The sequence below is a fragment of the Nannospalax galili genome, unplaced genomic scaffold (genome assembly GCF_000622305.1).
Source record: "Nannospalax galili isolate Female #2095 unplaced genomic scaffold, S.galili_v1.0 scaffold781, whole genome shotgun sequence".
Classification (NCBI taxonomy): Eukaryota; Metazoa; Chordata; class Mammalia; order Rodentia; family Spalacidae; genus Nannospalax; species Nannospalax galili.
The window spans coordinates 3910853-3925252 of NW_008346898.1; the positions used below are offsets into that span (position 1 = coordinate 3910853).

At 38.2% G+C, this 14400-nt stretch overlaps 1 protein-coding gene across 1 annotated transcript in view; it reads right to left on the bottom strand.

Moving 5' to 3' along the window:
• Positions 1 to 14400, bottom strand: part of LOC103742226 (ATP-binding cassette sub-family A member 9) — a 76704-nt gene extending 62304 nt beyond the window's left edge. Inside the window, exons 1-8 of the mRNA XM_029568412.1 lie at positions 14138 to 14400; positions 11964 to 12106; positions 9924 to 10131; positions 7943 to 8107; positions 5620 to 5723; positions 4807 to 5033; positions 1493 to 1634; positions 722 to 907 (exon numbers count right to left, since the gene is read on the bottom strand). Of these exons, the coding sequence (XP_029424272.1) occupies positions 722 to 907; positions 1493 to 1634; positions 4807 to 5033; positions 5620 to 5723; positions 7943 to 8107; positions 9924 to 10131; positions 11964 to 12059 (1128 nt within the window). The 5' untranslated portion in view covers positions 12060 to 12106; positions 14138 to 14400. The remainder of the gene's footprint in view (positions 1 to 721; positions 908 to 1492; positions 1635 to 4806; positions 5034 to 5619; positions 5724 to 7942; positions 8108 to 9923; positions 10132 to 11963; positions 12107 to 14137) is intronic.

A 14400-nucleotide genomic window follows, 5' to 3' on the forward strand; every position in this document is an offset into this window, starting at 1 on the left:
TATTTTATGTGTATGCTTGTATTGCCTGCATGTATATAAGTGCACCTGTGTTGTGCAATGCCCACAGAGGACAGAAGAGGCTGCCGGATACCCTGGAACTGGAGTTATGGGAAGTTGTTAGCTGCCATGTGGGTTCTGGGATTCAAACCCAAGTCTTCTACAAGAACAGCAAGTGTTCTTAACCACTGAGCCATCTCTCCAGCCCTAAACTGTAAACTTCTTAATCTCCATTATCCTTTAAGCCAGGCTAGCCAAAAGGGCAAGCTTCAGGTTCAGAGAAAGACCCTGTCTTTAAAACCATGTGGAGAACAATAGAGAAAGATAGCTTATATCCACAGCCGGGCTTCTGCAGAGAGAGAGACAGAGAGAGACAGAGAGACAAAGAGAGACAGAGAGGCAGAGAGAGGCAGAGAGACAGAGAGACAGAGAGGCAGAGAGACAGAGAGAGACAGAGAGACAGAGAGACAGAGAGACAAAGAGAGGCAGAGAGACAGAGAGAGGCAGAGAGACAGAGAGACAGAGAAAGACAGAGAGACAGAGAGAGGCAGAGAGACAGAGAGAGACAGAAAAACAGACAGAGAGACAAAGAGAGGCAGAGAGACAGAGAGAGACAGAGAGAGGCAGAGAGACAGAGAGAGGCAGAGAGACAGAGAGAGGCAGAGAGAAAGGCAGGCAAAATTATTTAATAAAAATTAAACAAAATAGGTACCTCAGCTCTTACCTGGGCCATTCCAGTAGTGAAGGCAAAGGGGCTAAGAAAACACAAGATCCATTCCATAAAGGCAGGAAGATGTTTGTACAATGCTGTGAATCCCAGACTTCCCCAAAACACAGTAAGAAGAAAGACAGCCAAGCCAGTAAGGAAAGGTTTCTTTAACAGCACACTCATGAGAAAAGCTAAAGTTATCTAAGAAGAGAAAAATGTTAACTGGCATAGTTGTTTGAAAAGCATCAAGAGCTCAATAAAAGGAATTTCATATTTGGAATTTCACATCCAAACACCGATGTGAAAGGCTTGATCTCCAGTCCAAGGCCCTACGGGGGAGGGGGTGGAATGGATGATGGAATCTTTTAGGTAGGACTTCATGGAAATTTTTCATGTCGCTGAGGACTTGTTCTAAAAGGGAATTATGAACCCCAGCCCCTTCCTCTTTCTCTTTACATGCCCTGGCCATGAAGTGTGTGGCTGTGGTCTGACATATACTGCTGACTTGATGTGCTGCCTGGGCACAGGCCAAAAGCAACACGGCCAACCAACCCTGCTCTGAAACCACCAAACTACAGGTTAGAAACAACCTCTCCTCCTCAGTAGGTGATTGTCTCCGGTATTCACTATAGTCACGGAACGCTAACACACTATTATGAAAGTGTATTTCTTCCATTAACTGGAGACTCTATAGATATCGCCTTATGCAAATACTGCAGAGAACAGACGATGGAGCAACACGATCAGTGATGCATGATTGAAGGGAGAAAAATTTGACCAACTTACCAAAGACAGGCCGTAGAGAAGGAAAAGAAGAAAAACCACCACGAAACCAGTTAAGACAACAACTTGGGCAGATTTTACAACAAGAGCCATCAAAGTAGCGGTGACAAGAACAAAGCCAGCATACATCAAGCCCCAGGATAGCCTGGCAGAGAAACACAGCGTTGATGCAAATGTTGTCACTCTGTTGTTTTATTCCCTTACTTATTCAGCAAATGGTCTGTGAAGTTTATGTTTTGCCAATGACTATTTTTGTTTTTGTTTTTTTTCTTGAGACAGGGTCTCCCTGTAGCCCTAGCTGGCCTGGACCTCAGTGTGTAGACCAGGGTGGCCTTAAATTCACAGAGATCTGCCTGCCTCTGCCTCCCATGGGCTGTGATTAAAAGCATGTGCCACCATGCCCAGCTACCAAGGATTTTGTTAAGGTAGTTGCTAACAAATCAGAAAACTGCCTTTTCCTAAAGGTAATATTTTATAGGGAAAAGTATATAATTCAAGGGAACATGTACAATAGACAGCTGTCCTGGCTAGCTCTATCAGCCCAACATAGTCTAGAGTCATCTGAGAGGAAAGCCCCAATTTAAGAACTGCCTAGACTAGGTTGGTGTGTGGCATGTCTGTGAGACACTGTTATTAATTGATGCGGAGGACCCAGGCCACTGTGTGCAGGACCATTCCTACAGCAGGTGGTCCTGGGCTGTATAAAAAAAAATCTAGCTAGCACGATCCACAGGGCAAGTCAGAGAGCCAGCCAGCAAGCAGCGTTCCTCCATGGTTCCTGCCTCCAGGTTCCTGCTAGAGTTTCTGCCCTGGCTCCTCTCAGTGATGCACTGTGACCTGGAAGTATAAACTGTTTCTTCCACACATTGCTTCTGTCATGGTATTTAATCACAGCAACAGAATGAAACTAAGACATTGGTTAAGTGCAAACTGAGGAAGGCCTGGTCTGATCAATATGATGTGAGCAATGGGGAGAGATTCTGGGAAGCGTCTGTGAGGGCTTTTTCAGTTCTATACAACTTCTTTTGGTAAAATAATTATAAAAAGAAGAAGGGCGTTAAAGAGATGGTGCAGCAGCAGCCAGCAAGCCTCTAGAGAGGCAGATTGCATATATTTCAGGCTTTGCAGCTTAAATAATCTTTGTTACAACTCATCGATATGCCCTTCATAGCACAAAGGCCGTTACAGACAATCTATATACAATGTTGGCAGCATTCCAATAAAAATGTAATTGTAAACAAGGACATTTGAGCTTCCCATAAATTTTTGTGTTCTCAAAAATGTTAGTGCTCTTTTTATATTCTTCCCAGTACTGAAAGTGAAGAAGTCATTCCATATTTGCAAATTGCACAAAGGTAGTTTGCCAACCCTTTGATATAGATGTTTCCATGTTGATATACACATAAGGATAGGGCATGGAGAGGTGCAGGTAAGCAGATGGTCATGAAGATGTGTTTTGACTATTAATATCAGCAATGTAAGAAGGTTCACTACAGGTGACAGAGAACAAGCTTCCTAATCACACAGCCGTAAGGTTAAGTTTTCTCTGTAACATTTTAACTAGAGAATCCTGAGAGGCCGTTATTTAATTCCTTTAAACTTCAGGTTACACAACTGGAAAATAATAAAACAACTGAATTTGTTAAGTATTTTATGGATTTAATATGATGGGCTCATAAGAGACAGCTGTTTTCCTTGCTAATTTCCTTTCATTTAAAGTAAAAAAATTCTATAATCTCAAGAAATCTAGTTTTTTTCCTCTGTCCGATTGTAATGATTCCTAAAATTGATCATCTATCTACATTTTATAAACTTCCCCTTAATTTCATTCAGATGTTATACAAATAAAATACCATAGCCTTTTGCCCTGGGAGAAAAAAGCTCTGATTTTTCAAAATCTTTCCTCACTAGATTTAAAAAAAAATTATCACTTTCTTTCCAATGACTCTTCATTGTTTTTGTCATCTTTTAAAATACAGAAAACAAATTCCCTTCAGTTTTGAAGTACATCATCTTAAAACAAAGTGAGAGCAGAAAAAAAAAAATAACTCCTGTTGTAGCCAGACCAGTCCTTTCTACCCTGAGCATATGGTACACTTCTTTAGAAAAAAATTAATTTAGCATAAATCAGCCACATTCGATGTTCAGTCTTCCTATGCATCGGTGTTTCTCTTTTAAAGACCAGCATGTGCCTGGAACTAAGCATATCCTGCATATCTTGTTTAACACTGAGAATAATGTCTCAGAAAAAGAAAGGCAAATTCAAGATCCAAACCACCGCTTTCTGACCTGAGGATTCATTCCTTATCTCTCTAGCATATTACTTGGTTAAACTCAGGTTAAACTCTGCTTGCTAACCACTTGAACCTTAGTTTCCTAGCTTGCATCCTACTATTCTTCCAGGAGACACTGTTTTCCACACTTCTTAACTGATATCTTATATTGAGTGTTTAACTTTTCTCGACTGCTGTGTAAAACACTCTAAGAACAGTTTCTTTAATCCTCCAGACCAACAAGAAACAGGTACTAAGAGCCATGCTTTGCAGAAAGACAGTTTAAGTATCTTGTCCAAGGTGGTAGCCGCTACATATTGAGGTGAAGACAGCCCATGGCTTCCCACTGGCCAGGCCGCTGCTCTTACCACCCTTTTCTCCTGCTTCTGAAGCATGGTGCTCAGAGCACAGCATCTTTCTGTTCTCGGTGCAAAGTGGGGTCAAAACCCTTACCACTTTCAAGGGCTGGAAAGATAGCTCAGTGGTTAAGAGCACTGACTGCTCATGCGGGGGATCTGGGTTCGATTCCCAGCACCCACATGGCAGCTAATAACTGTCTTACTCCAGTTCCAAGGAATCTGATGCCCTCTGACCTCTGCATGCATTGCACAACATGGGGCATTTACATACATGCAAGCAATATGCTCATACACATAAAAAAACAAATAAATAAAAAAACCTTTAAAAAATTGTTAACCACTTTCAACATAGTATCTGAAATACGTATGTCATTGTATATCAGAACTGTAATGTCTCATACATATGTTTTGGTTCACCCAGACATAGTAACTGGTCAATGAGTCATGCTTTATGTTGTTAATGCCCTGAGGATGGCAAACACCTTAGAGTCAGGTTTTAAGTTAAAGAAATACAGAAAGTTCCAGTTACCGAGCATGTGAATCCACATAGTGCAATCACTTGTAATGTTCTAGTTTATGAAAGCATCAACCTAAACACGACAAAATAAGTAGGTCTAGGGAGTCCCGCCAGCTACATATTTCTGCTTATGCATGCTGCTTGGTGAATTTTGGACATGTGATTTACCAGAATGCAGACTCTCGAAGCCCCATCACTGCCATCAGTGACTTCATGTATTGTCTTTCTTTTGTAACACTGACTGACAGATAGTATATGAATGAAGAAAATGAAATAATGCAGAAGAAAATGAAAAAATCAGTTGTAACTCCTCCTTGGGCAATAAAAGGTAGTATCTTCATATTTGTGCCAATAACTGACATCAGCTCTTCCATTACTGAGTGATTTGTTGTGATCTAAGGAAAGATATCAATGAACAAATCATTATCATTTAGTGCAGCCACAAGCTTTTTTCCTCTGAATTGTAAGGAATCATTAATATTCACATTTCCTACACATATATATCTATAGGTGTATGCATTAAATATGCCTTCCATGATCGGACCCTTGTATTTCTTGGAATGGTCCAGGTTTTATCTTCACTCCTTTGACCATCTCTGCTTAGCATCGTCATCAGAAAAAAAAAAAAAAAATCCTAACTGGAATAGTACTTCAAACTAAGTTTTCTCTGGTGTTTCTTAGCAGAATATGTCCTGCTTCATTGTTTATGCAGCCCATGATTTATACAGTCCCGTGGTAAATGCTAAACCTTTTACAATGCCAGTATATCCATTCTTCTCCCTCTCCCATTACCAGAACCTCTGCATAAAAGTGACTGCATTCTGTGTACTTTCTAAATCCCCAGTATTTGCACAATGGTTTGGATACAGAAATTGTTTGGCATTCTGTGCTTAATGACTAAAAACAAATAAGTGACAATCTTTATCTCCGCCCATCAAAACTTAGTTTACAATGCACTGTTTCCTTTCATTTAATACTCACTTCTATGATAGCAGCATTAATGGCAGCTTGAAAGGCTACAAAGCCTTTCTCCCAGAAGATCGAATTCTCACATGTTATTTTTTTGTTCATTTCTTGACAGTGAGCTTTGAGAAAAGAAGATACACCTATTATTATGCAACCAGACACTCCGAGTCATGGAATAAGTCAAAATCTTTAATGCTCCAAAATTGTTCAAATTCCGTAACAGTATACCATATGGTAAAGCCTCTTAGGTTGTAGAGCACGCCCAAAGACTACACACTAGAATTTCGTTTTTGATGTTAACGTCAGTTCTTGAGACGCCCACCCCTAAGGGACACATCCACAGTAGAACCGCTTCACCTAAGTCTCAGGGGACACAGTGGAACAGGTGACAGAGAGAATACTAGTGCATCTCTCAACTCTCGCCAATAAAGCTTCTTCGTGCAACAGGAAATAAACACCGAAAGTCACAACCGGTCAAAATGTAGAGAATAAGAGACTGCAGAGTGTGTGTGCCTGCACAGGACTCCAATTTAAACCTCTGCCACCCGAGGCTCAGGGATCATTGTGGAAGAGGGGCAGATAGACTGCAAGAGCCAGAGGTGGCAGATGACCACAAAGAAATGGTTTTCCAGGAAGCTGGGAACTTGCTCATATGAACTTACAACAATGCTGACAGCATGCACAAGATCGATCAAAACTCAAACCAGACAAAAACCCAGCATAGAACTGGGAAAGTGGGTAAGGAGCCCCAACCTTAGCAGAGGAACTACTGACAACAGGTCACTGCAGGGTGAGGGACAGTTGGTCTTCAACTAAGGGAGCAACACTACATAGGCTGAGCTTCTGTTGCTACGAAAAAAAACTAATGATAGAAGATACGAAACTTTTTAAATGTTTGGGAATGATTGAGCAGGACAGTTCTTGTAGTTTTCTTTCGTCAAGTAACATAGAAATAATAACAAGTGTACTCTGGGGCTTCTTTGCTTGTCTGGGGACAAAGCTTCACTCTGTAGCCCTGAATGGCCTGGGAACTCACTATGTAGACCAGGCTGCCTGCCTTTGCCTCCAAGTGCTGGGATTAAAGGTGTGCAACACCACATCCATCCAGTCTAATTTTTGGTTTTGAAACAGGGTCTTATTCTGTAGCCCAGACTGGTCTGGAAAGCACCATGCAGCCAGAGCTGGCTGCAAACCCATGGCAAGGCTATAACATCATAACAATGTACTTAAGAATATAGGCTTTGGAGTTAGAGAGATGCCTCAGTGGTTAAGAGTATATACTGTTCTTGCAGAGGACCCAAGTGCAGTTTCCAGCACCCACATCAGGAGCCTCACAATTTTCTGTAACTCTAGCTCCAGAAGTTCCAACACCCTCTTCTGGCCTCTAAGAGTACTGCACCCACATGCACATATCCATACACAGACATGCACATATACACACAATTTAATTTTTTAATGTTTAAAAGAATATAGGCTTTAAATAACCATGGCAATTCCTCAAAAATACCAAAAATAGAATTACTAAATGATCAGGCTATCCACTCCAGGGTTTATACCAGGACTTTTAATCTACCTGACACAGAAATACTTGCACATCTATGTTTATTGTGACACTATTCACACTAGCAAGTTGTAGAACTAGTTTAGACATCCATCAATAGATGAATGGAATTCTTTTTTTTATCTTTTTGAGACAGGGTATCCCTATAGCCCCAGCTGTCCTGGAACTCACTATGTAGACCAGGCTGGCCTTGAACTTACAGAGATCCGCCTGCCTCTGCCTCCTGAGTACTGGGACTAAAGGTGTGTGCCACCAGGCCCGGCTAGATGAACGGATTTTTAAATGTATATAAACATGGAATTTTATTCAGCCCCCCCCAAAAAAATATGGAGTTATTTTCAGGAAATTGTATACAATTAGATATGGTCATATTAAGCAAACCATGTCAAACTCAGAAAAACAAATGATCACATGTTCTCTTATTTGCAGAGCCTAGATTTTATACAGATACACACACACACACACACACACACACACACGAATGATGTGGTAGTGGAAACAAGACTAAGGGAATAAATATGAATAACAGGGGGCAGATAAAGGATAAGATGGGTAAATACGGTCAACGTGAATGATATACTTGTATGGATACGTGCTTACAAAACCCATCACTATGTTCAAAGAATGCACACCGATAAAAATATATTTGCAGCAGAGTATGAGTTTCCTTTAAAGAATCAGTTTAATCATCATTCCACACCCACTGTCATGGCCCCCTTTGAGGCTAATGATGTAACAGTAATCTATATTAAATTTATTTTCTACTGAGAAAGTTACCTGAATGGTCTTTGTGTTCTTTCACTTTAGGGATCCTCTGACCCCAAGAAAATTTCAAGTGATATGAGAAGGTATCCTTAAAGATGACTCTCACTGCATCTATGGAATAATTTAAATCTAGTTCATTCATGCTTTTTTCATCAGGACATGCCATGATTGTTCTTCCTGCCACGTGAAGAAAGGGAATAGTTTAGTGAGAAGATTTCTATGTGGCCCAACCACAGCACGTAGATTCGATCATGTTGAAGTCATTTTATGTTGAAGCTATTTCTTCCCTCACAAACTCACCCTTGGAAATGAAGTGGGAGATTTCTAATGTTCTAATAAAACTGGAAATTTTATGTGGCAGATGCTCTTATTGAAAATATATTATGCCTCTCCAAACAGTTTAGTCAATAATTTAAAGCATGACAAATTTGAAATAATAGTAATACCAACCCATCCATTTAGTGCATGCAAACTGACCTGACAGTGGAATATACACTATTTCCATTTGATAATGGTATCATGTGGCCAGATGGCCAAGATAGCATACAATTGTAAATTTAGATAGTGTTTGAATGACTGTTTTAATTTATATAATATAATAAGTAATTTATATAGTATAAATGGCTGTTAGTCATCAAATGTAGGCCAGCGAAGCCACGTAATTTTGTAGTAGTCTGCATTTTGATGGGTACATATCCCTGATGCAATTCAATATGTTTCTTTGTTCTGCGATGAATTTCCTAAAGCCCAGTAACTGCATTCAGAGGTGTAATCAGAGTCAGGTATAATTTTGTTTGTCAGACTACAGGTGGTAGTGTGTTTTTAGATCAAAAGTGCATTATTTTGATTGTCTTTTCTTTGGAGATTTTAACTACAATTAATGCTAAGTACTCGATTCATCCATTCAGTAGAAATTTCAAAGTGGTGATACTCTATTTCTATAATTTCATTTACTGGTAGAAAACATTTACAAAGTAATACTTTTCTATTGTCTATAAAATAGTACAGTGTTACAGGGTTCATGCTATTTTATCCTTTTAATTTACAAAATTTCCTTATAAGAACTCATTTATGATCAGCTGATGTAAAAGATCAGTCACATTTCTCTTTTAATCTCATTCTGAAACCATGGACTTAACTGCTTGTTGAGTTTTAAATCATTGCTCACACAGACGTTCAATTTCTGCCAAGTTGACTACTGAGTCCTTTTGACATAACTTAGTTTTTAATGACTTCCAGCTATCTGGAAAGACAGGGATTTTCACCCTGAAGAATTCCTAACCCAGACATTTGCATCTTCTTTCTTCCATGCTTAGACCTTTTTCAAAGTCACAGGATGAGAAGGAAATTATCCCACAAGTGTCTATTTAAAGTCTTTCCACTTTACACATCTAATATCTCAGAACTGCGTTCTAATAGTATACCACCAGTAGTTACTGAACACTCTTCCATCTGCTGTTCTGTGGCTACGTATCAACTCTAAGGGTGAGAGGGGTCTCCAGACTCCAGATGCCCCATTGCTTCCTTTGCTGTTCAACCAACACCAGAGAGATACTAGGTCATTCTGGCAAGTATAAGTGTGCTTCTTCCTCAAACATGGGCATCTTGGAGTACAGGAAACACACCCGTTATGTTGTAAATGATGTGTATTGGTTTTGATGCTGCTATTTAGTTTCTCTGTCAGTTTTATGGACTGGGGAAGACTAAAAATTCATGCCGCTATTGCTATCCAACATTGCCAGAATCTTTTCAAAACCATACATTTAACTAATCTGGATTCATCTCACTTTGATATGTACTATAAAGGAAAATAACTCATTGAACTAGGTTACTAACTGACAGAATGAGAAATCCTTCTTGATACTGGAAAACAATTTTCACTAGTGTTGTTGATAAACTCCCTAGATGCCAGCATTTAACTTGACCTATCCTAAAATGAGTTAGAGTATATTACAGTAAAGACAATTATCTCACAAACTGCCAGAGAACACACCTTTCATGAATGGAGTTGATGCCACCTTGTTCATTATCTCTTGGAAGGTTTGAGACTCTGGAGCAAATGCAACGATGTAATTAGAATCGTTAAAATTATCTACACGTCCCAGATCCGTGTCAGGTATTTGAGGCGAGTCATGAACTTGATGTAAATTGGAGGATAACAGGTAAGCAAATAGTACTAGAAGAAATGAGAAAAACCATTCCTGCACAGCAATGAGAGAAAAATGAAGAAAGTCAGCAGGTGTTCTACCACGAACAATTGAAACCACTTCATTACTTCATTCCATTCCACAGCCCGCATTCCATTTGTTCTCTTTCATTTTTAAATATTTGATTTTAATCTTTTCTTTAGTTTGCACACTTTGCAATCTGTACAGACTCCACCAGACGGAGTTGTGACATCAGCTCCATTTATAACTGAGAATATTTTCTTACTCTTGAATGCGAGCTGAATCATGAATGGACCATTGGTTCGTATTTGAAAAGGCAGTGGGTGCGGAATAGATAAGTAGCTTCCATCAGCAAAAACTGAGTTTATTTTTATCAACAGCTTCCTGCCCATGGGAGAAGTACCATAGTGTTGATCATTAAAAAAGAATTTAAAATTATTTATTATAGACACCATGTTCTGGAATTGGAATGGTAACAGAACGCATTTGAAGCCAACTGATAATAAAGTTCATTATATTAGTTTTAATTATAACCATAAGACTGTTTCAAAGAGGTAACTAATGAACTCAGTGAGCCACACACAAAAAACATCGAGAAAGCAGAGGGGGCCCTGTTGAGAAGACAGTTTCTAGTGGGGAGAGGGATGAGGTAAAAACCACTAAAAATCATTATATAAGTGCATGAAACTGTCAAAAGTTTTAATGGCATCTGCCATACTCATCATACACAATTTTTAGCTGTGTATAAATCTATGAATATATCTATATTCATAGATGAAAATATATATGTGTTTGCCATTTATTAGGAAAGAGTTAAAAGTTTGGAAGTAAAACAATTATCTACAGTAAGATTTCAACTTTTGCATTCACAATGATTTACTGAATCATTGCTCTATGCATAAAAATTTTGCATATTTTATTCAGTGAGAATCACATACACACAAAATGTCCGTAAAATAAGATTTTAATATGCAGCTGTTTTCTCTGAGAGACTTTAGATTATTGTTTATCATTAATTCTATACAAAGCATAGCTAAACATTGTTATGACCCAAAAAAGTACTCCTGTAATAGAAATAACAGCCCAAAATGTCCTTTTCTTTTCCTATTTATTTATTTTAAAAATATTTTATTGAGTTTTTGCACATTTCATATAATAGATCAAATTTAGATTCCCTCCCCCATCCACACATCCCATAGCCCCCTCACAAGACCTCATGCATTCTGTCACATATGTTGAGTCCTATTCAGTCAAGCATTTGTACCCAGATAAGCCCATTCTCCTTTTCAAATCAACACTGTATCCATAGTTCTCTTATTTTGAAGCACTGTAGTTTATCTTTTCTGAGTGACACATATTTGCACACATTCATTATGCATCGTGTGACACTATGATTCGTGTATATATTAGTAATAAACAGAATGGTTACATGTTTATTGTTTCACACTTTTATCATTTCTGTATGGGGAGTAGATTCTTTTGAGTTTTTTCAAAACTTAGGTTACATTCTGAAGTAGCTCTGGGTTAAATTCTGCCTCTTTGATTTTGGCTCTGAACTTCTGCGTTTATGGCTTCATGAGATCCAAATGAACCCAGATGTTAAATATTATGCTTGTAGTATAAAGATATGGCTTCGTTTTTCAAGACATTGCTGAATATTAGCTCTTTTTTAAATGTCTCCAGTAGATACATAATAGTTACATATTTTAACTTTTTATTTGAAAAAAACAACAGAGTCCAAGGTTTGAAAAAAATATAGCTTGGTAATTATAATTGGGATACATAAAAGCATCAGCTAATGTCCGTGTTTGTGCTGCTGAGGAAATATGTTTCCTAACTATGAGAACAGAGATTCCGAGCCATACCATCAAGGTCTCCCTTTTCATCCTCCACTTTCTAAGACAGTTCTTGCAGAGAAGAGCCCACGTGTGCTGACCCACTTTGAAGTGTCTCTTGCTCATTTCGATGTTGATTTCTTAAAGGATGTAAAGGACGCAAATGTAGAAGTCTGAAATAGAACATATTGCGCAATCAAAGAAAAAAGAAACATTTTAACAGCTGTTTCCAATTAAACGCCTAGAGAAGAAGGGCGCCAAAAGCAGGAAAGTAAGGAAGAAAAAAGAGACTGCTAAACTCCATTGAAAGAAATAAAAATTTAAACAATCATGAGAGAGCCTCTTTTCTCCTTTGCACTGACTTTTCAGAGTTTAAGTGTTAGATGCTGCTGTCCTTATGAAACTTGGCAGTTAAACTGTCCAAACTTGATGTGGTCTGATAGAGGTATAGAATTGCCCAGTCATTTAGGCGGACTGCTTAGCAGGATCTTATTATCAATCACTTCTGTGCTAGGGCCTATTGTAAGGAATGTGTTCATGAGGAATCTGTACAAAGATGCTCTTCATAATGTAGATCATTGAAGCAGGGGGCAAAAAATCCCCACATTTTTATGGATACTATCTAAACACAACTGTGTAGGAGTCAGGAGCAATGGGTTAACACTCAACATGAAATCTTTAAACACGAGGTGCCAATTCAATTGTTTTAAAGGAAGGAAAACGTTGCTGTATCACAATATTATTCTTCCTAATCCCCACCATATGCAATACACATTTTCCAAAAATATCCTGGGACCAAGGAACCATTAACAAAAAACAATTTAAAAAGTCTACTTTGAGTAGTGGGAAATCAAATGTGAAATTAGAGATAGAGGTTAAAAAAAATTAAGATACACACTTTGCATGTCACGAATTCAAGACAATGATTAACTCAGCCCTTCATTGAACTTTTATAACTAAAGTCTGAAAAATTCTTAAGCCAACTACTAAAATTCTCAAGTCCAATAAGCATCTAAGTCCAAGAGAGACAGATGAAATTCCAGATAATTTCAGATTGCTTACTATGTCTTGGTTTACCAGCTGTGTAAATGAACTCTAACTAATAATGCCATCAATAAACTGTGGCAGCTGGAAACTCAATTAATACTAAACTACAATATTTCTTACTAAGAAATCAGTGCTGTGGCAAGCCATGGTACCTAAAAATAGAAAGATAGATTGTCTAAGTGATGACTCTTCTTTCTGATACTTTATATATATGCCAGAGATTTAAGTAAGAAGAATTGTATAATTTAATTGTCATTAATTTGGTTATTTGTTCCTGGCTGTCAAGACTAATTTTTCCATTGTATACTCTAATGTAAAATACTGTTAACCACAGACGAATAAAACATCTGGTTAGCTTAAATTGCTCTGAATACAAAACTGTATGATCTCTGGGCTGGAGAGATGGCTCAGCAGTTAAGAACGCTGGCTGCTCTTGCAGAGGACCCAGGTTCAATTCCCAGCACCCACATGTCAGATAACAACTGTCCCTAACTCCAGTTCCAGGGGAATCTGACACCTTCTGACCTCCATGGGCCCTGCACAATAAGGCTGTACTTATACACATGCAGGCAATACACTCATAGACATGAAATAAAAATAATAAATAATTTTTTAAAAATTATGTAACAATAACAAGTTCATTATAAATCATCAGTAATTTCTCAATCAGAGAGAATTCCTGCTATTCAGAGAATATATACATTGTAAAAAAAATCAGGTAATTTTTATATATTTAGTATGATAAACAGGTTAACAAATTATTTCTTTAAGTTTTGATGAAAACATTCTCAAGTCAGTTAAAAACAATTCGGAACTCAGGAAAATCTTACATCCTACAATGTACGTTTCTCTGGAAGTAAAATTGCAAACAGACCAAAAAAGAATAAGCAATTCAAGTAACTTTGAAAATAGCTCATATATGCAAAAGAGTTAAAACGACGTTACATTCCTTCCCATTTACCCAATTGCTTTAGTCATGGAGTAAGTAAAACGGAAAATTTGTTTTCCAACTGCTGCCATTATCATATCAGATGCTCAGAAGATTTGAAAATTCTAACCAACTCACTAGTAACATCCTACAGTTAATGATTCCCACCCAAATGCTTGCCTTAGCGCATTCCTAAGTGCTAACAACCACAATTTAGAGCTTAACTTACCCTTAAGAGAGCCGAAGCGGGAGTTTTCTAATAGCTCATCCACAGATCTCTATGTCCTGGAGAAGAGTCCGCATTCCTTTTAGATCACTGCTACATGTTGGTTTTAATTCCGCTTGTCATGAACTGTTCTGGTTTAGACTGGTCTCTGAAGGGAATGACTCTCAGTTCAGACAGACTGGTAAAACCTCTCTGCTCACATAGTGATTTCTGTACTGTTTTATATTTCTGTCTCTCGTCAGTTCCTCAGCAGAGAATTCGTGGTT